Source organism: Protopterus annectens, chromosome 17.part0, assembly GCF_019279795.1.
Source record: "Protopterus annectens isolate FY-2018-M chromosome 17.part0, PAN1.0, whole genome shotgun sequence".
In the NCBI taxonomy this organism is placed as follows: Eukaryota; Metazoa; Chordata; order Ceratodontiformes; family Protopteridae; genus Protopterus; species Protopterus annectens.
In genome coordinates, this window is record NC_056751.1 from 300,906,723 (window position 1) to 300,930,301 (window position 23,579).

General features: G+C 37.7%; 1 protein-coding gene across 1 annotated transcript in view; it reads left to right on the forward strand.

Moving 5' to 3' along the window:
• The window catches only part of LOC122791430 (doublecortin domain-containing protein 1-like), a 526,863-nt gene that overhangs the window by 322,414 nt on the left and 180,870 nt on the right, over window positions 1–23,579 (forward strand). The window contains exon 14 of the mRNA XM_044059172.1: window positions 21,387–21,488. Coding sequence (XP_043915107.1) covers window positions 21,387–21,488 — 102 coding nt within the window. The remainder of the gene's footprint in view (window positions 1–21,386; window positions 21,489–23,579) is intronic.

Genomic DNA, 23,579 nt, shown 5'->3' on the forward strand with positions numbered 1-23,579 from the left:
TGGAAAAATTGTAAATTTTAAAATCTCCTTCTGTATTAGTTGTAACTGTACAGTTGTTTTCAACCTGTGAAGTTAACTCTAAAGTTGGTTCTGTCTCCTATATCCTCTGTTCTGCCAATTGGGTCTGCTCGTTTGGCCTTGCATGTGATTCCATGACCCCTATTGATTCCTTTGCTGTTTCTTGTATATTCTTTTTTGATCTGCAAAGGGGGGTTGTTAGAAAAATCTACATGCTGCTTAGAAAATATATTTACATGCTGCTTCGAAATATATTTACATACATTCTACCTAGAAAAATATATTTACAATGTGTGCTGCTTAGGAAGATGTGCATTTAATCATTCAAACATATATGAATTGTGTGATCAAATATATAGGAAAATGTGTGCTTTAGTTAGGAATAAACGTACTTAAATCCATAAAGGTTAGGTAATGCATTTAATTCTGTCTTGCTAGAATAAATAGAAGAAATAAACCTACATATTATTGCTTGAAGCACAAGCTGCAGTGTAATCAGAAATTTGACCTTGGCAGCTTGCAGATGCAGTCTGGCTCATGTCTTTCAAGTAAAGATTATTTTGCAAAGTTAGAAATAAATAAGTCTCTTCATGTATGTCCTCTTTACTGCCTCCACCAGGAGAGTAGCCTTGTCTATCTCTGATAGTAGCTGGAAGCAAGAAAACAAAGGGAGACTTTAAGGAAGACATACATCTATTATATTGGAACTAATCAGAGAACCTTGAATTGGCTACATCCTCAGGAGGTCATCGTGACTGACCAGCTGTCTGCAAGGCTGCAACATTCTCATGGGAAAAGGACTTTTGAAAACACAAACTCAGCAGTTTTATGAATAGCCATGATGTAAAGACCCTGTCACTAGCCACACCAGTGAGGTGGGCAAAACTGATAATGAAATGTATATAACCAATGTGTCTTGGTCAATAAAGCAGTCAAAATTCTATACAAACTTTGTGTATGGTTTTTTGCCTCCTAATGTACATTAGCTTCAAGATGCTCAAGCTTTCCTGCATTATTGTTTGTTATTAATTGACATTGTGTTTGAATAACTCAATGATTTTTACAGTCTGACTCTAACAAATTTATTTAACATCTTGGTCCTTCGGACCGGAATTCCCTTGGTAAGCTACAGGTCAGAATATATAGGTGGTATTGAAGTCTGCGCAGAAGAAGGAAAGACCTCCGACTGAATTGTCGTGTAAAGAGGCTGTCCACTTATCTGATCTGTGGTCAAAAGCGGAAAACTGGGTCCTAAAAGCCTATCAAACATAAGCAGGAGGCTCGGGTAAGCAGAATTCCTCTCTTTGTTTTGTTTTAGATCAGGGACCAGGTTACACTGTGCTATTGCTAAGGTTTGTGATAGCAGGGAGAGAGGTAGTCAAGTATTGTATCTTGAGTCATAGATCAGGAAATAAAGCAAAACAAAGTAAACAGTCATTCTAGACACTACTGTGAATACGGGAATAAAGATACCACGTGGTACAAGAGAAAGGGTTACGTAACAGTTCTGTTGTTGTTTTTTCTCTCTCTCTCTCTCTCTCTCTCTCTTCTTTTTTCTTTCAGAGACATGGGAACAGTGCACTAAAGGGTCACGTGACCCCCTAACAGAAGATGCAAAATATATGCAATTACAGAGAGCAGATAATGTGAGATATTTTGCAAAATGTGTTAACAACTATAAATTTGATAGTAAACTAGATAAACTTTCACTAGTTAAACTCCTTAAACAAGTTTTAATCTGATGCAGGGCGTCAGGCAAAAGAAAAACAGAAGCTTAAAAAATTCTGAAACATTTTAGACAACAGAGTAAAAGGTCTAACAGACAGAATCTCTGAAAAATGAAAACTTAGAGTAGACTGGACTTGCATTAATTAATGCCTACAACAGGAAAATGAGACAGTAGATGGATATTATGCTAGATTATTAAAATGCTTAAAATAACAATTAAAAAATATATATATATATATACATTTTTAAAAGGTTGCATTGCCTCTGTTAGTAGTTTTATTACAAGGCATATGATAAATCACTGAACAAGCAGGCTGCAAGCCTTACTTGAGTATGCTACTGAAAGACACTTTAATAGTAAAGAGAAAAAGGGCACAAGTCTTCACTGTTGAAGACGGAGCTGAAGTATTTGTATTACAGTCAGGTAAAGGGCATCTAGCTAGGGACTATAAACAAAATAAGAAAGCAATAACAGAAGATAAAGGAGATGTGGACTGACTATATAATAGTGATAATAACCAAAAATCATCAGGAAAGGTTAATAAACAAAAAGAAAATGTGAATGTAGTAGAGGGAATAGAGGAAGTACAAACAGATGTAAAGAATAAAAATGAAAATAAAATTTTAGATTTAGCATTGTTGAGCCTGGAGCTCTACCTAGCAAATACAAAACCAGAAGTAACACTTCTGGTGGAGGGAAGAAAGGTCAAATTCCTGTGTGACTCAGGAGCGTCACGGACTTTGATACACCCCTCCAAGTTACCAAAACATTCTAAATCACCTAATTATATATTAGTAAAAGCAGCAAATAGACAGCTATACAGGGAACCACTTTCCCATAATATAGCAATAACTGACCCTGTTTCAGGTATGACTCAGAAAAGTAAAATTGTAGTTTCTGCAAAATATCCAGTAAACTTACTGGGAAAAGACCTTGTGCAGATATTTGGCATAGCAGTAGTTCCTACCATGCAGGGTATGGAAGCACAAAGACGAATGAATGCTCTTGTGGTGTGATCAGAGGGTGAAGCCTATTATTGGTACAGCCAGGACCTAGTTATGATTGGTCCAGGGGCAGTAACCAAAGAACTGATAAACGTAGCCATCAGTAAGGTACCCTCCCTTGACACTGATCAGCAGCACTTGTTACATTGTACTCCATACTACTGTAGCACACCAGGACCTAATAAAAAATATAAGTAAAAATCCTGCTGACAAATTAATATTACAAACTTTATGCTGGGATACTGAGGGAAACAGTGTAGTAAGCTGTTCATTACCTCAGGAGTTCATGAGATTGTATAAGTCCAATAGACTGCCACATGTCAGCTTGACAAAAACAAAAGTTTTAAATGGGCAGACTTAGAAAAAGGTAACAAAATGGGAAAACAGACTGATTTAAAAATGTCAGGACAAGGGATATGAAAACAAAACTAAATTGGTTGACACAGACACATACAGCTGTACACTTGCAATCTAGTAAGGACAGCTGATTAGCATTTTATTAAAAGAAAAAAAAGGCCTTGTGTAAAATTCCAACAACTCTGTGGTCAACAGGCAAGTCAAATGTAGGGCTTATTCAAGCAGCAGGACCAGTTACAATTACCCCAAAGTCAGCTTTTAGACCACAGAAAAACAATACATTTTGGGAAAGAATGCAAAAGTAGAAATTAAGCCTATAATAAGCAGCATTACTCAAAAAGGAGTACTGGTAGAATCTCCTGATTCACCATGTGATACACCCTATTTCCTGTTAAAAAAAAAGCAAACGGGAATGGCAGATGGTACAAGATTTATAAGCTGTGAATAATGCAGTAATACCAAGAGCACCTACGGTGCCAGACCCACATACCTTGTTAAATGATTTAAAGCCGCAACAGAAATATTTCACCGTGGTAGATATTAGCAATGCATTTTTCTCAATACCTATCCACCCTGACAGCCAGCATTGGTTTGCATTTACATTTCAGGGCAAAAGGTATACGTACACCCGACTACCACAGGGATATAGTGAAAGTCCAACGATATTCGCACAAGAGATGGCTAGCAACCTGGCAGGGTTTTCTCCACCAGGGGGCAGCCAAGTACTACTTTATGTAAATGACATCTTGCTAGCAGCACCCAGCAGCAGTGCAGGGTGAATACAGTAGCATTGTTAAAATTTTTTAGTAATACAAGGACACAAAGTAAACAAGAGTAAGTTACAAACTTTGGGAAAAAAAACACAGGTTAGATACCTGGAATATGTGATATTCAGTAAAGGTAAAATACTAAAGGGTGGGAAAAGAGAAAGGGGAAAAAAAACAGCAATTTTGCAAGCACCCAAACCAACAACTAAAAAAGAAATAATGTCTTTCCTAGGTACAACTAATTTTTGTTGGAACTGGGTACCAAATTATTTTACAATGAAAAACAAAAGCAGAAATGGCTTTCTGCAGGTTGAAGCAGTTAATAGCTTCTTCATTAGTTTTAAGACTTCCAAGTTATCACAAACGTTTTTTTTAGACCATAGATTGTAAGCAATGGTACATGACATCAGTATTAAAGCAACAACATGGGGATAAGCAATGCCCCATAGCTTACTATTCATTACAGTTAGACCCAGTGGTGCAATCTTTGCCTCACTGTGTACAAGCAGTAGTTGCAGCAGCAATGGCAGTACAGGCTTCAGCCTCAATGGTGTTATTCCACCCTCTCACATTGAGAATGCCTCATGCAGTTGCAATAATTCTGCCACAAGAAAAAGTTGCATACCTTTCTCCTGCTAGACATCTTTCATGTATGACCATACTGCTGAGTCAACCTCATATAAACAGTTAGCTTTACCTAGATAAGATCTTACAGATATGCCCTTGGACAATGCTGAGGTGACATATTACGTGAATGGCTCATGCAGAAGGGGTCCTACAGGGAAAAATCTGGTGGGGTATGCAGTAGTTACAGACACTAAAAATTTAGAAGCACAAACTTTGCCACACAACTTGTATGCTCAAGCAGCAGAACTGGTAATCTTGACAGAAGCATGTATTTTAGTAAAGGCAAAAAAAGTAAACATATATACTAATAATCAGTATGCTTTTTCTACAGTGCATGTGTTTGCACAATAATAAAGAAAATGGAGGGATGATTACATCCAGTGAAAAACCTATTAATCATAATTTATTTTGGAGCTATTAGAATCTATTCAGTTGCCTACTAAAGTAGCTATTTGTAAATGTGTAGCTCATACAAAACAACAGGATAAGATTTCAAAAGGTAATGCGAGCTGATGCAGCTGCAAAGCAAGCAGCCTCAGACTCAGGAACTTTATTTTTGAAAAATTACAGCCCTTTGAGATTTTAGATTTAAACATGTTAAAACAATGCAAATGCTTACTACAACAGCAAAAAACAAAACTGGGTAAAACAAGGTGCAATTTAATATTACCGTCTAATTTATTTAAAATTTGTTGAGCCATGGGCAGAGCCATGTCTCAACAGGGGGGATGGTACAGTTAGTAAATAAAATATTCCAAACATATGGATACATAAATTATTGCTAGCATTATTGTTGTTTGTTGGGGCAGTCCTATAATTACCCCTTTGTTGGTTGTCTGAAGTGCTGGTATTGTTATTAGAATTAAAGTTTTTATTCCCACATACTTAAGAGTTTGGTGGAATTGGGTAGGCTGTCTCTTCTAAGTATTCTCTTCTGTCACATTCAAGTTTTCTTAGTTTTCTACTTTGTATGGTTTTAACCTGTTCATCTATACTTTTGAAAATACGGCAGTGTTCATATCTGTACTCTTCATAAGCTAGGTCATGAGTAATTAGGTTATCTAAGTGGTTAATTTCCACAGTAAATTCTTATGTTAAAGCATTGTTATGTTTTATTAACAAATCCATATATTTTGTACCATGTCAGTCAAATAAAAAAAGTAAGTCTCTATGCAATGGGGAATTGTTAATGAAACCCATTGAGGTAGTACCATAAACGTAAGCCCTTTGGTATTCTGTTTGTTTTAATACTCTCATCAAAATATTCATTCTGAATTTGCAGTTTTTTATTGTAAGTAGTTTATAGTCATACTCGCTTAACTTTTAGACTATAGATGCTCATTTGGTTATGGTTGTTGCTCCTCCTCAAATAAGTTGTAGTTCTGTAACCATTCTCTTAATACTGGGATTTGTACTGAATTGAAATCTCTGGATTTTTCTCTTGTTTTTGGTCTTTTCCTCATAAAATTTGTGATTTTATTGAAAATCACTGAGGATTGAAGTCACTAAATAATGATATAAATTTGAATTTCAGACCTCATATCCTTCAAAAATGCAAGCTAATACAACTCCTTTTTAATCTGTCAACTTTACAAGACCAATATTTAAAATATGTCCTTATTTCTGGGCCTTTGTCCCCTCATATTTTAGGCTTTGTCCAGATTTATAGTGCTAAGAGGTTGAGAGGTATGATAGTAGCTCTACAATCTGTGCTGTAATTGTTCTAAACACTATGCCCCTTACAGTTATTGTCTCTTGACATATGAAGCACAATGCATCTCCGCAATCCACAATTATGAAGAAGTCTTCGGAACATTAATTTTTAAACATGTGCCCTTCCGTGTCAACGTTTTCTTTCTTGCTTTGCTAGGTTGCCACTGTTGCAAAATGCGCTGTACTGCTTTAAGAAGCACAGTGATTATGATTGTGAGGTCCACTCACAGCAAATCCACAAGCCCTGAATAAGGCCTTTAAAACAAGATGAAATATTAGCTGCAGATTAGAGGTACAATAATAAATATTACAAACGTTAAAACTCTCACAGTCATCATTAGAGATGGGACTTAATGCTACAGCAGAAATTCTCCACAGGATGATCTTTTATATTTGCCAAACACGAGGATACAAGAGCAAACTCCACTTATAGTAACTCACAGAGCTAGGAAGTAAGTGGTTAATGATGCAGGAATTTTTACTGAATACCTCTGAGGTTTGATTTTGAAGAAAGTGAAGAAAATAATAAACACAATAATGATTTTCATTTTGTTGCATATAACACCATAACAAGCCTTATCAATGGTTATCCAGAAATCAACATGTGTACATACTTTCATATACACAGCCTGCACTCAACCATTAACCCCCAAAATAGAAGCAGCCTGTACACTTTAAGTGCCTCATGTTAGCCTTCATAAAAACCTATGAGGTTTGATTTTGATGAAAGCACAAGTTATAATAACACATTATTTTTTAATCTGATGCTCACAGACACAAATACCGCTCATTTGACAAGCCATATCAATAACCATTCAAGAAACAATATGCTACTTGCTTTCAAACAGAAAACCTAAATCTGCTGAAAGAGTAGCCACAATCTGTACATTACAGGTATCTCATATTAATCTTCAATAAACATATCTGAGGTTTAATTTGGTTGAAAGTGAAGGAAATAAGTAAATAATGATTGTGAAAATGGTACTCATGGACACACTTACTGCTCTCATGACAAGCCATTCAGCAAACAACATGCCCTTTGTTTCACTCTCAGCCTAGATTCATACCCTCCCTCCAAAAATTTCCCACATTCTATACACATAAGATGTTTCATACCAGCATTAGGAGTGAAGTACCTCTGAGATTTGATTGGATGATAGTGAAAGAAGTAATAATAACGATAATGTTTTTCAGTTTGTTGCTCATAGACACACAATTCTGCTTCCATGACAAGCTATATCAATAACATTCAATAGTCATCATGCCTTGTTCTTTCACACTTACAGACTGACTCCCTAGCACCCCCCCCCAAAAGGAAATAATAGCTGCAGAAGGGTTTTCAAGTTTTTGCTCATAGATACTTATATTGCTTCCAAGGCAACCCATATCAATAATCATTCGACATACTCTTTGGTTTCACACACAAGTTTGCACGTGCACACACACACACACACACACACACACACACACACACACACACACACACACACACACACACATTCTGCCTCTTTACCCCCAAAATAAATACAATGTTTGTATGTGTGTATATATATATATGTATAGGTTAGTACTAGACTAACTGCCTTTGTGGGCCATTTTAAGCCTAGCCATTTACCCAATCTGAGAATCAAACGCTCACCTTGTGCTTGTAAGGTAAACACCTTACCATTATGCCAACCTCTATATCTATATATATAAATTCTATATACATGTATGTGTGTGCATGTATATATGTACTATTCCCATGGCAAGTAATATTAATTATAAAAAAACAGCCGTATTCATTAAGAAATACACATGTGTGAAAAATGTTTCCTCTCTGGTTCATTTCAGAAGGGAGTTAGGAAACAAGACCATATTCCAAAATACTTGCTCTTTGTGTAAGTGATTTATTCTGATAGAAGGCCTATCTATAAAGCAGGCTTACAGTGAACCAAAACAAGGCAGCCACTAAAAGCCATTCTCCTCCCCAACTAAGACAGACATGAATTACCTTGCTTTCTGCCAGCACAGTCACAAAATGGCAAAACACCTCTGAGGAACCAAGACCATGGTCCTCTCCAACTCAGAAAAAAAGCTGCCATGCAACCTAAAATAGAAATTCAAGATTGCCTGAGGCAGAAGCACAATACACTGGAAATGAGCTGTCACTTCTGAAAAGCACCAAAGTCACAGCATCTTTTATGGGCTCCCTTTGATTGTGATTAGCTGAGGAAAGTACATTTATTGTTTGCTGTAAAACTGTGCAAATGAAAGCTTAGAGTCTGAAATGCATTCCTCTTTAAATTAATAAAACAGGAACACATTTCAGAACACTTTGTGAATTGTAATGTCAAGCAGGTATTTGCAGACTTGAGTGTGGTCAGTGGGCTGCCAGATGGATTTTTTAGAAAATGCCAGTGCCTGGTAGTTATCTCCCCCTACCCCCACAGGTTCGGGTACATTTTAACATGTAAAGTCAAGAATCGTAGATTGCAAGTATAAACATTTTACAGACTTTCTGTCCCTCTCAAGGTAAAAGTGAATGGAAAACTTGAAGAAGAGATGGTCTTCTTTAGGTAATAATGAATGGTGGGATGTGGGTTATGCAGTATTTACTCATGAGTCCTTAAACAGGAACATGATGACTAATGAATGCACAAGCAGGTAAATATTGCCCCCTTCATACACTCCCACTTATTATTGTTGCTGCACCTTGACTACTGTTTGTATTTTATCTTTTTTTGGTTTTATGTTTTGTTGTATATTTAATGGATGAACACAATGCAATATTTCCTTTAAAATGCTTAGTTAAAAGCTGTGATTCTGTGTGTGTTTGGTGTGTGCATATGTGTGTGTGTGTGTGTGTGTGTGTGTGTGTGTGTGTGTGTGTGTGTGTGTGTGTGTGTGTGCGCGTGTGTGTGCGTGTGTGTGAGTGTGTGTGTGTTTGTGCAGGTGTGTGCGCATGGAGTGCATGTGTCTCTTATGTGTGTGTGTGTGTGTGTGTGTGTGTGTGTGTGTGTGTGTGTGTGTGTGTGTGTGTGTGTGTATGTGCATGGTTATGAGAACTTATATGAGTGAAGTTTGGAGTGCTGCTGAAATGCAACTGCATTGCCCCTCCATTATTATCAGTTTCTTTCCATGACTTTCATATTAGGTTTTGTATACAAGTATAAAATAATTTGTGCTGTTTAAACAATCAGCATTATTTTACAATTGCGACTCATTTTTTAGAGTACAGTGTTACTGCATTCAGCTGTGATGACAAAACGCAGAGTGAACATTTTTTTTTCCTGTTTATTTTTACTGTAAAAGTGCTTCTGTATTAAAGATGGATGGAATCATTTGCCAACATTTTTTTCTGTTCCATCAGATATATTTCTTTGCTGGACTGCTCTAGCAGCTCTGAGTAAGTCACTTAATCAGACAATGCTCCTGGGCTGAGTGTGAAAAAGGTCCTTGTAGATCAGTTCTCTAACCTGGTTAACAAATACTAACACACACACACACACACACACACACACACACACACACACACACCACATGCACACACACACACACACACACACACACACACACACACACACACACACACACACACACACACACACACACACACATATATTTACAAATGCTGTACCATACCCTGTCTGTGTGTGTCCTATAATGCACCTTTGCTTTGCTCCTAATAAAAAGTCCTAAGGGAGTTTTGTATTGCCAGTATTCTAGCAGTAAAACTTCCTGCATTGTGCACATTGTAACATACCTGTGTCTGTTACTTATAACCAAATACTGTACTGTTATTTAGGCATTATCTGGCTCTGAATAAATGAGTATTTAGTGCATACAACACATTTGCGCCCTCATTTTAGAGAATATTGGTGGCTGTAGTAACTTTTAAGTTAAATGGACCAGAAAAGTTTTAACTTCAAATTGGCACTAAGTTTTCTGACATTAATATCACTGCCAGTGCAATTTAGAAACTTAGATTTATGTAATAACAAGAAATGAGTATCTCTATAAGCATTGACTGTCGTACACAATGGAAATGGGAACTACAGGAAAAAACTTGCTTCCTAAAAATGGGAATTATCACACATACACACACACACACACACACACACACACACACACACACACACACACACACACACACAAACTATAGTTCTACTTATGTGCATCCTTGTTATAAAGGCCACAACATGAGCTTGAATTCATGTACGTTAGAAAAGCAGAATTTCACTCTTTCCCAAAAATGTTACATATTTTTTTTCAGATCACAAGGTATTGCACTGCACTGTCATTTAAATTATTTTTTTTCTAGTCTAAAAAAAGTCAGGCTTTTCACTAGAGACCTCAGGATGCAGCCTGACATTTTTATGAGTAATACAGTACAGTTATCCTCTGTTTAGTCCAATGAAAATAATTTATAAGGTATTGGTGTACAACAGTCCTTAATCTCAGTAAACCCCCCCAGGATGATGCAACTAATCAAAATGAAAATATCACGATTTCCCTTTACTGTCAAAGACATTTCATGGTAGCAGTAACAGCTGTTTGAGATTCTATTCATGTGGCACATTGCTGATCTCACCTGAAAATAATTTAATTTTTATATTTATGCTTTACATCTCACCATGACGCACAGCTTAACAGTTATGCAAATGCATGTTGAACTGATACCAGTTGCTATGTCCTTTAATCTGATTAACAAACTGGATTTCCTTTACTATATTTTTATGGTTCGAAATAGCACACACAGTGTACTTCTGTTTAATTTCTGCATGTGTTCCTTATGCAAAAGTACTTAAAAGTGATGTGATCTCCCTTTTTGTTTAAAAATGAAGTCATCTTATGTTGTTTCTAGAACACATCACATCACATATGTTTTCACTTTGAAGTCTCCATACTATTGTGTTCATTCTGTACTTTCAAATGAACGAACTTAGCCAGGACTAAGAAATAAGTCTAGTCCACGAGAGGTACGTCTGCACCGAAAAGAGCTTGTTAGTGTAATTGCGGAAACCACAGATTCAGGGAGACATTAGCCACAATGAGGAAGGACCTCAGTATCAGCTAATTTGCATGTCTCTGAATTGCTCAGTGATTACCACAAGCGTTAATGGGCCATTTTCTGCTTCTCTTGAAGTAATCTTGAAGTAATCACCACTGCTGGAGGATGCATTGTGTTAGCACATTCACCCCCTGCCACACACACACCTGCATCTAAACACATACACACACACACACACACACACACACACACACACACACACACACACACACACACACACACACACACACACACACACACACACACACACACCTCTTACCTGTCTCTCATTTAATAGAACATCCCTGATTTGTCACTGCCCCTCTAAATCACACATGGTTACAGCCATTAAACAACGTCAAACGTTAGAGTTTAATTCTTCTTATTGATCAGTACATGCATCTAGATGCAAGACCTGTTGGTCTGTTAACTTTGTAACTGCAGTAGAGTAGTATTTAAAAGGACTCCCTGGTGTCATCTAGTGTTTCTCTGGCTTTGTCTGAAAGTCTTGAACATAGCCCCTGTATGTCATGGGCCATTACAGTTAGTCAATGATGCCAGACATTAGAGTTTCATACTTCTTTGTGTCCATATTTCATGCTGCACAATCTGAGTTCAGTTAACTTTCTAAGTGGATTAGGAAGTGTGTCCCTGGTGTCTGTTGTCCCCATCTGTCTTTTGTGCTGTAAATCTGAGTTTTGTTATCCTTTTTCAGTTGTATGCATAATATTTAATAATTTTCCCTGGTAACCGTTGTTACCCCGACGTTATATCCATTGCTTATTAGTCTAGAGGGAGATGAGAGATATGGATGCCCCCACCCTACAGACACACACATGTACACACTACACACTCTACCCTACCAGATTGCACTCATGCACCCAGTCACCCATTCACCCATACATACACATACAGTTGCACACACATATGTGCGCGCACACCTGCACACACACACACACACACACACACACACACACACACACACACACACACACACACACACACATGCACGTGCACACTACCTAACTTGCCCTCCATACTGTGGCCACCTAGGCATCTGCACACTCAAACACATGCACTCACTTGACAACATTTATACTTCTACATACACTCACACATGTAATCACATACTTACTGAAATTCACATCCACCCCAACACTATTCTACCTAGCTACTAATCTCCACTGAACTTACCTGTAATACAGTCACACCCACTAAAAGTAATGTGTGAAAACCTGCTTTTGGCCAGGTTAATTACCATGGATTTAGTAGATCTATGAATCACTCAGCTGCTTAAAGCGCTTACCACATACATGTCTGTAGGAGGAGTACCTGACTAATTACCACATCCCACTCCCCAGAATGCCTTGTTAGCAATTGCAGTTGGCTACAGACTGCCCACAGTGGTGCTGTACCTGTTTGAAGTAAGCACTGTGGTAGTGCTGTCTAAGCATCTCTAAAGGCTACTGCCACTAGTAAAAAGGGTTTACCACTAGTGGAAACTTTTCTGAATCCCGACTTGGGTCCTTGAGAGTTTGTCAAGTTAACAAATCTAAAAACAATCAAGAAGGTAAGTATTTAAAAAGCATGGATCGGTTTTTCATGTGATTACATAAAGTTTTTTTTTCACTTGGCAGTGACTTCTCATTTCATGCACTAACTTTAATATTCACTTTCATAAAAAACTTCAAAAATGACTGATGTGTCATAAATAATGCAATGCGTAGGAAACTAAAATTGAAGTTACCATACTGAACAGTACTAGTTAACATTGTACTGTACTTATTAAAAGTATCACTTCCATTATTTGGATATTGTAAATATCAGTGGTTATGTGTGGCTGACTATAGACAAATATTATATGGTTTCAAACAAAGTCATATGCTACAGATCTTAAGTGGTCTTCACTGGGAAACTATAGCAACAAAAGCACTTAAGTGATTAAATGTGCTAATATTAAGCTAAATTTAGGAAATAGGATATTTAGAACATACTTATTTCATTAGCGTATCTCTATGGCAGCTTATTTTCCATCATAAAATGCTGCAACACTATTTGCATATGGAAAAAGATAATAGGCAAAGAAGTTGTTGGAAAAATTCAGATCAGAAATGTCTTCTTCATTGCATAATCCGTACTGTTGGCTGGCCTGCAGTTATTGACTCCATAAAGTGAATGGTACTTTTAAAATCTCTGACTTCCTTCATAGCATAGAGAGTAAACAAAATGCCTAGCTCGGTGCAGAAAAATGACCTATTTATGTAAAAAGGAAGAAAAATAAAATAAGGGGAAAATGGTAGGGATTCAAGAATGGGACATGAAAGGAGAACCACAGGTTTGTGAGGTGGTCAATATGTAAAGTAGATGTTTATTTGATAGAGCCTTAAGATGGCAGAATATGAGCGTCTGCAGAAGAATGGAGGAGCTTTATAAAAGAATATGGGAGACATACTTGTGGATTAGTCAGGTATGAAAGGACAGAGTATGACTAGAGAAGAAAATGCAGCAGGAGGCCCACAGACAGGCTGTGGTGGAAAAATTGGGAGGGAAAAGATATATATATATATATATATATATATATATATATATATATATATATATATATATATGGTTCCACTTCATATCATCGAATTATCATTTCATCGAATTGCAAACCATCGAGACCAAATCGTCGAAAACCCATTTCATCGAAAACTCATTTCATCGAATCTCAAATCATTGAAAACTATGAAGCAACTACAAATAACATTCCACAATGTTTTTACTATGTTTTTAATTTAGGAAATTACCTTTTTCCCCCCACTGTAGTGCAACCTTGGAGTTGGTATATTTAATTATGGGGGGAGCCCACCACATGGGGGGTGCTTGCCCCCCTGCATACACATAGTACAAAGTGTCTGGGATGTTATTTGTAGTTGCTTCATAGTTTTCAATGATTTGAGATTCGATGAAATGAGTTTTCGATGAAATGGGTTTTCGATTAAATGATAATTCGATGATATGTGGAGCCATATATATATATATAGATATATATAGATAGATAGATAGATATATATATATGTATATATATATATATATATATATATATATATAAAGAGCATGGACAGAAAGTGTCAAAGGACTACAGGCAAGTGGAGAGGCACAGGTGAAGGTGGGGGAGAAAGTGAAAGATGCAGCCATGAAAGGGAGAAGAGAGAGAAGGAAACCAATATGAAAGGACAGATGCAAAGTGTAGTGACAAGTGATAAGGGAGAGGCAGAGCCAGAAGTGGCCATGAAAGGAACAATACCACAAGGTGTGCATGAATGAGTTGAGCAGGGAGGGGCAGTCAGTAAGACAGGACAGGACAGGCAGAAGGCAAAAGAAACAGAACTGAGGATAGGTCTTGTAGAATAAACACAGTAGAGATGGGAATGTCTTACAAATACAGAGGGTGGTAGGGAGGTTACTACAAAGACAGTGAAGAAATAATGAAATTGGAGGCAGACTTGTTAGAGATAGGGTTAATAGCACATGGCAGCAAAGAAAGGAGATGACAGCCAGATTGGGGAAAGAGAAGAAGGTTTTAGTGATTGGAGGCTAAGTCACAAATGGGATCAGGAGTGTAGGCAGGCATCAATGGAGAGAACAGATCTTAGTGAAACTAGTCCCAGTGCTTAGCGTGAGTAAACATTACAAAAGTTGAACAAAGTAATCATTAAGTGGGGGAGGGATGGACATATGCCACAAGGCCAGTGACACAGGGCAAAGAGGTGGCAGGAGAGGAGATTGGAGGTACCATTCTCAGAGTAGTTAACCATTGCAGTCACCAGCACACATAGAAAAGAGAAGGTAATGGAGTATGGCTGGCAGTGCCAATGGACAAGGCCGATAAAAAGATATGGGACAACAGGTAGAGAAATCAGCACTGTGCAATGAGCAGGCACCATCTTAGCCCACAAATGACAGCTGCGCTTGACTGTGTGTTGGAATGGTACATCTTCATGGTTATATCCTTAAAGCAAGACAGAAGAGAAGGAAGAGTAGCAGTAGCAGAAGAGGGACATTGTTGTTTAGTCATGAAACAAGAGGTCGAATATGATGCCAAAGGTAGCTGAGAGACAAACAAGTGACTCAGGCCATGGCTGAGTATTCTTGTATGCAATGCAATCAGCCTGGTAAAAAAATAGAAGAGTTGCAAGCAATAATGCATGAAGGAAGGAAGGAAGGAAAGGTGGTCATTGCTGATATCAAAGAAACTTGGGCTACTAACAAGAGGGGGTAGACTGTGGAGGTGCCCGGGTATGGGTTACTCAGGAATGACAGAGAAGGAAAAGATTTGGGTGGCGCAGAAGTCTGCATAAAAGAAGGTATTGGATATGAAGTCAAAGAGGAGGAAGAGCACTAGTCCAGGAATGGAGTAGGGGTACAGGCAAGATTTGAACCTAGGTCAAATGCTCTGACAATTAGAGGAAAGAAAGGGAGGGGCATAGTAGTGGACTGGTACAGTGCACCATCCACAATTCTCAAAAAGTGAGGATGAGAGGCTACTTGAAAGGATGAGAGACTAGGGTGGTTGAATAATGGAAGAAGAGGTTAATACCCATGGGGGATATTAATATACCAGGGTCCAACTCCAAGATTATGAGGTCCAGGATGAAAAGGGACTGGAGTTGATTGAGGTCTTGGACAGCGAGGTATTCATCCATCTGCTGTAGGACTGTACCAATATTATTGGAATTCTGGATGTGGTCCATCCCAATGCAGAGGGTGTCATAGCTGCCCAGGTTAAGGCACCATTAGCCAGCAATGATGGTGCTACTTTGTGGTTTTAGCAGAGGAGGGTAAAATAAAAAGATAAAAATGAAGGTGTGGGATTGCAGAGGATTGGTTTATGCAGTGCTGGTGCAGGTGATCAAGGCTGAGTTAGGTGACTGAGAAAATTGAGATGGTAAACCAGCTATGAGTATGGACCAGGACTGGAGTATTCAGGGCTATGGACAACTGTGAAACTGACACACTAAAAGACAAAATACTTGAAGGCCAATATGGTTGTAATGGAATTTGGGGTTAGTAACTAGAGAAAAAGATAGGACCTGCAAGAGATGGAAAGTAGGGTTAGGTAGGTAACAGGTGCATATTGCAAGGAAGCTAGCAATTGGTACTAAAGATAATAAGGAGCAAGAAAGGCTAAAGATGAAGAAGCAAAGCAAGGTATTTTAGGGACACAGAAGAAGGGGTATAATTTCCTATACAGAACAATGATGAGAGGGGGGAAATAAAACTCCAGGAATCAGGGCTGAATGTAGACTTTCCTACAGTCTTCACAATAGAAGGTAAGAGGAGGATGCCATGCTAGGATGGAGGCATGGTAGTGTTAGAAGAACAATGGACAAACGTCAATATAGAGAGAATTTAGGTTCACAGGGAACTGGCCAATATTATGGAAGAAAAATCACTAGGACCAGATGGTTTGCCTCCAAGAGGCCTCACAAATTTGGCCAGTGTGATATCAGATCTTCAAACAAAGATATGGCTTATGGAGAAATACCCAGATTACTGGAAAACAGCAATCGTACGTTTTCACAAAGGTGGGAGGAGGCAGGCTGCTCTGGTGGTGTAGAGGGATAAAGCCCTTACTACATCCATAGCCGGCCTTAGGCATAGGCCAACTAGGTGGCCGCCTAGGGTGCCGCTCTAGTAGGGGCACTTTTCCAGTATTTATTTGGTGTAGGTAGACCAGGATGTGGGCAACAGGTGGTGTTGTGGGGGGCACCATGATGCCCTTTTGCCTAGGGCACCAGCTGACCTAAGGCCGCTCCTGACTACATCCCACCCAACTTAGGTTTGATTAGCAGCTTAGGTGCCTGATGGAGTGAGTGACGGGTGCTCCCTAAGAGGAGGCATGGTCAAAAGAGTCCCTCCCTAGGTTGCAACCAGTAAGCTTGGGGGAGCAGGGAAAGTGGAAAGTGGGTAGGGCACATAAAATTAGAAATAAACACATGATGGACAGAATCACAGATGGCTGTGTCCCCCAGAATGCCCTTAACATCCACAACTGTCCCAAGCAACAGTGGAGGAAGTTCAGGATAGTAGAATGATGCTGGTAGATCCAGCATGGATGCGGGGCAGTGAGGGACAGGTTAGTATAAATGAAGCTCAAGGTGATCAAAAAAAAAAAAAAGGTGGGTGGAGGCAGAAATAACAGTATTAGCAACAACCCTGTTATTTTAACAGTAATGGCACGGAAAGTCATGGCTACAATCTTGAGGAGAAATATGGTAGCATTTCTACAGGACAACAGTCTCCTTGGCAGCAAACAACATGGGTTTAACACCAAAACCTAACTGAGTATTTTAACAGGGATACAGGCAGAGCTGACAGGGTTCCAGGAGTTGAAGACTACCTGGACCTCAGCAAGGCATTTGGTTTGGTCCTACATAGGAGGCTGATAGAAAAAAAAAAACTAGAGAGGCTGTGCAGGTAAGACCAAGAAGGAGGAAATGGATAGTGCTGTGGTTGAATGGTAGGAGAGAGTGGAGAGAAAATTTCAGGAATTAGGGAAATGATTATTAGCGTATCCCAGGGATCTGTCCTGCTCCCACTACTCTTCAGTGCATTTGTCTCAGACATACACAGGAGAATAATAAACAAAGCCAAAGAAGCTAAAAGTTCATCATTCAAATTTTAATAGGGTAGACAAACAACAGCAAATAGCAAAGCTTTCAAGACTGTAGCTCTTTCTTAATGCACATAAACACTAAAGCAGCTTCACTCCTTTTTTATAAAAAGCTAGCCAATAAATAATCACATGACATATAATTATAATATACTTTAAATACAAACATTTTATATATTTCTTGTAACAGCACTGAATAATCCTTTTATACATCAAAATATCATAAAGCATACTAAAAAAGATAATATAAAACATATAAGAAATATATATAAAAAATATCTATAAAGAACTCATTCATACATTAATTCATAGAAAGTCATGCCTAACTTTTAAAACAGGTTTTATGTTGTTAGTACTATTCAACCCTGGTGGATTATCTGCTCTGAAATAATTATCAATTGAATAGTACTAACAAATAAAACCTGTTTTAAAAGTTATGCGTGACTTTCTTATCAATCTCCATTTGCCTATGCTGTAGTTGAGGCTTTATTTGTCTATGCTACAGTTGACTGTTTAACTGCAGTATTATCCTATATCTGTATGAACTTGCTAATGCCAAAATCTCAGCTGAAAGGAGTTGCAAAAGTAACTCATCATCCCAATAATCAAACAAACCAAAATAAGTAAAGATGTATTTTGGGCAAGTTCTCTCTGACTTCAGATCATTAGCTTCCCATACCGCTTTCACCTTCTGACATCACAGTAATTTGGAAGAACCCCAGACATGTACCTTTTCAAGGTAGGTTACATCCCTCCATATTAAAAAAAATATCAACCAACAGGCAGAGAATGTCCTCATAACCAGGAAAGAGGAATGGAGAAGCTAAGCTATTATAATGTGACCATCTGGGGATTTCACTTTAAACCCTATTTGTCTCTGATATGTTAGGCTGATCTTACGTAGGTAGGCATGCAGTGGCATTGCATTGGAAATACACCCACCTTTGTGGTGGTGTGTTTCTCCTTTGCTCACCAACCTACTGGAACATTGACTGTCATTATGACTGGTGATTATGATCTGCCCACTGCACACCCCCACACCTGGTGAGCAGGCAGTGTTTCATCAGATTCTTCTTCAGTCCCAACAACCAGTAGCTCCAGCAGTGCCCAAGCCAGTAATCAACTTGGATCACCTGGGTCATATTCAGGGCTTTACCCCTTTACACCAGTAGGGCTGAAGAAAGAAACAAATTTTAGTACATGAAGAATTAATACTTTTGGGTCATCATTGAGCTTCTTAGGACCTGGAATGTTCTACCATGGCTCGGTATCTGTAAAGGGAGAGTCCACTCTTAACATGTTTTCCATCCCACTCTCTCCTCTTCAGAAAGTATTTTATCTGCTTTTGATGCTGTTGTACTGAATTTTCTAGGTTAACAGTGATTTTGGTTTTTGCCATCTGAAGTGGCACCTCCTTTTTAGAAGGGTTAAAAAACGGTTTAAACATGTTTGGATTTAAGTTTATAGTTAAAGGCAAAAAAGCTAACTATTTTCTTTAGTGGTCTAGTAGAATACATGTGATCTTATCATACTGATTTACCATCAATTAGGATTGGAAACTGAAAACAGGTACATTTTCACTAGTATAGTCTCTTAGAATGACAACAAACTATTATTCCTGACAAGAGTTTTTCATGATGCCAAATATGGTTTATATTAAGCTGGTGGTCATTAGTCTAGTATAAACCTATGATCCTATGAATCTATGGTGAGTGAGATGAGTAAACTGCTGAGTTAGTTAAAGGGTTCACTTATTCAAAAAGTCATTCACGTGTCCTCCCTCCATCACCACAGTCAGACAATTTGATTCTGTGTTATTACATTATGCCCATTTTTGGCCACCTTTCATGTTCAGGTGTTACTGATTTAATTTGGTATAAATATTACAACGGACCACATCTTTTCAGACTGTTGTATCTGCTGTAACTAAAATTTGAAATTCTTGACATGGTGCTTTAGTAACTGCTATCAGTTCCTGAGTGTAGCTTTAAAATCCTAACTAACATGTTCCATAACATTATTAGCCTTTTCTGAAGTATCCCTTGTAGTAGTCCTCCTCATAGTTTATGTTTCTGGAATGGTTTTGGATCTTACTGCTTCAGCTACTTATTCCAAGTGTTTTTTTGAATGGTGTCTGTTTAAAAGCAATCCTTATAAACCTTTGGAAGGTTTCTTATTAGTCATTGCTGCAGATATGAATTAACACTGTTTTAAAAGAATCCTGCCATAAACCTTCATTTTTTTGATTTCTGGTTAGGGAATTCTGGATTCCTGCTGCTTCTTCATAGGAAGCCTTTTTTTTGTTGCTGTGGCTTCCAACAACAAAACATCTGTTGATGATGATGTTTACTGAGAGAAAAAATTCCATCCTAGTTTGTAGAATGATAAGCTTAACATTGAAAATAAAAAATCATGGGGACATGTGAGAACTGACAAAGCCTTACACTAGATTTATACAGTAGAGTGAAGGTAAAGGAGATGATGCTGTAAATTAATACACACTGTTGTAGACTTTTCACATCCAATCAAGAGCATAGGATTTTATACCTGTGTACAGGAAGGATCCAACTAAGAGAAAGAAGGAATATTTTGAATATTTATTGTTTATTTATTTATTTACATTTGTTGATGGGGGAAATTCGACTGGACACAGGTCCTTTTTCAGCGGAGGGCCGGGGAGAAAAGCTCCGCAATAAAGAACATTTAATTACAGGATAACAAGAAGTATAGATAGGCTTTTTGTTTAACAATAGCAGTAAAACAATTATGTCTGTAACCACAGATAGTTAGAGTTATCTGTAATTGATTTTTGTTGCTGGAGCGTAGTGGTCTGGTGATATGATAGGGTTGGAGCAGATTTTGGAGGGTGGGGACTTTTAGAGGATGATTTACTAGTTTGTGGGCGAGTGAGAGTTGGTACCATTGAAGGAGGTGAGGGAGTTCTAGCCAGCCTAGTTCAGAAGTGAGGTACAGTGGTGGCTACGATAGGCCGCACCAGTGGCAAACCTTGCTATTTTGTTGTAGCAAGTCTCGAATTTACTTAATTTGCTTTGCCTTAGGTTGGTAAATATTGGAGTGGCGTAGAGTAGGGTGGAGATTAGGTGACTATTTGCAACTGAAATCCTGGCTGAATATAGACTTATATCTGTTTTTCATGATGTCCAAATATCTTTAATATAATTAATAAATGATTATTGAAAAAATACTATGTTACATGGTAAAATATCACTTCCATACAGGTGGATAGGCATAATGTTATTATCGTAAAATAGGAAACTATTAATAGTCAGACTATTAAATATAACTTTGTGATTGCTCTATATGAATGATAATCTCATCAAAACTACTGTAGCAACCAAAACACATTATTGTTTTTTTTTTTATTTTGCCATAGGTGTTTCATACAGGTAACATGAAACTCAGAAGCTCAAAAACTATATTTTTAAAAGAAAGTTACAAGTGTGTCTATTTTATATTTTAGTTTTGGAAAAACAACACCAAAGGACAAAGAAGAAGTGGCTTCAGAAAGGAAAGATTTTAACAGATCTTGATTTCAAGAAGCACAGAATTCGACAACTACAGGGTATGGCATATCATGTAATAGCTAAGATAATGTGGTAGAATTCCTTCTTTCCTTAAAGCATTTTAAAGCTGCTAAAGCTGAATTGCTGTATATTTTATTGTAATTAAAAACACAAAGCTCTGTGTTGCTTATTTGATCATATACTCTGTGATACAAATGAACAGCTATGAGCAGCAGACAGATTTATGGATTTTATTTATTAATTTATTTTAACAGATGTTTTTCATTTTGTCAGACTGGGATTAGAATTCATATGTTTGAGACTGACTAATTTATTTACCATAGCCTGATATAAAGGGTTTTGTTTGTAAAATGTCAATCTCAGTATTCAACAGGGTGCTTTCGGGTCACTGCCGATGGGAGATCAGAAGGTGATGGATTGATTCTTTTCAACACAGAGCACTTAGGATTTATGATTTTTAAGGAAACATTGATAAATACCATAATGGGAGTGATGTCGTCCAACAGTAAAATCAGTGTACCTGCAGTCTTCAAAGTTTGGCTGGATACTGAAAATCTTATAACAGTTAACAATAGTAGAGTAATTTTATTTACAAACAAAAACAGAACATAGTGACAAAAAATACATTCAACTATAAAGTCTTATGACTCATCATGTATCTGTAAAATCCAACTCATATGAATACAAAGAACATGAAGGATATGAATCATCTTTAAAGCCTATTTCTGGATACTTTCAGTTCACATCCATAGCTCCTTATGGCTTCCAGATATTTTTGGGTCTGCCTTTCTTAATTAAGTAACTTGCCAGTTTATAATTTAGCAATAATCCATGACTAGGTGTGGCTAATGCAGGATTTACTCATGGTTGGAGTAGTTTGATTACAAGGATGAAGCCTGAGTGATTAAATAAAGCCAATCTAGGGTAACTCTTGTGTTACCCACACACAGGAGTGGATTACTGCTATTATACAATGACATCATTTAAGAAAAAAAGTGTATATTTGAATAAATAGTCTTTAGTGTTCTTCCTCTGACTCCTCTAATCTGGGGCATGTAGGATATGTACTGTTCATGTGCTAAGCCTGTAAGCACCTGTACAGCAGACTGAAGTTACTGCCCCCCCCCATATAATGAAGAATCCTTACTGGGGTCTTCTATGTGGAGTCTTTCTTTTCTTTGCTATATGTGCTACAAATTCTGGTGAGGTGCTTCTGGGCATATTCTTTGTCTCCAATGCACAGAGAACTGTGAGCATTTTCTTTTCACTTGAGTTCTGAAGTTCTGCTCCAGAAAGGAGTTTAATGATAAGTGGTAACTTATCAAATCTTTAAGCAGTTAGAATGGCCACTTAGTGGCATAGAGAAAGTGTATTTTAGGAAGACTTCATGTTGAGATCACTCTTGTTAGTACTCTGATTGGGTTCTTAATTAAGGTTTTTTAACTACAAAAGGAAAATAAAAGCTGTTGCTTTTGTCTGCGTAGTATATTTGTAATTAATACAGGGTTGACTAAAGTGTATGTGATGGGGGATTTCCTGGAGTTTATAGGACATTTATATGTTTAGGTTGCTTTTTGTAGTGTACTTGGTTAACTATTATTTCTATACTAGTGGTATGTATTTCAATAGAAAGTCCAGATAATTAATAAGAGTTAAACAGCTGGATTTCTTGCTATTGCCTTGCGAATCACAGTAATGTCGAACCTAAAATTCAAAATTTAAAATACCAAATGCAAAAAACCTCAAAGTGCAGTGACTGCAAATGTTGAATTCGACATTTTTGAATAGTCACCACACGTCTGGTAACAGCAATACTGTCTGTTGCACAGTAAAGAACGTTTTTGCAGGGAGGAAAGCCCCACTGCGCCCCCCACACTCCTCTACTTATATATACAAACTCCGAGATCACACTACAGTGAGGAGAGAGGGTACATTTCCCGATCCCCACTATACTGCGATCTGCACCACAATGTCGAACCTTACAACAGCGAATGCTGTATTGCATTCTCTATTGCAAGGTTCAACATTGTGGCATTCATGTTTACTTAGTGCAAATTGGCACATTCGCACAAATGTAAATCACACAACTTGTGATAAAAAAAATTATGTACAACCATTAAATTATATAG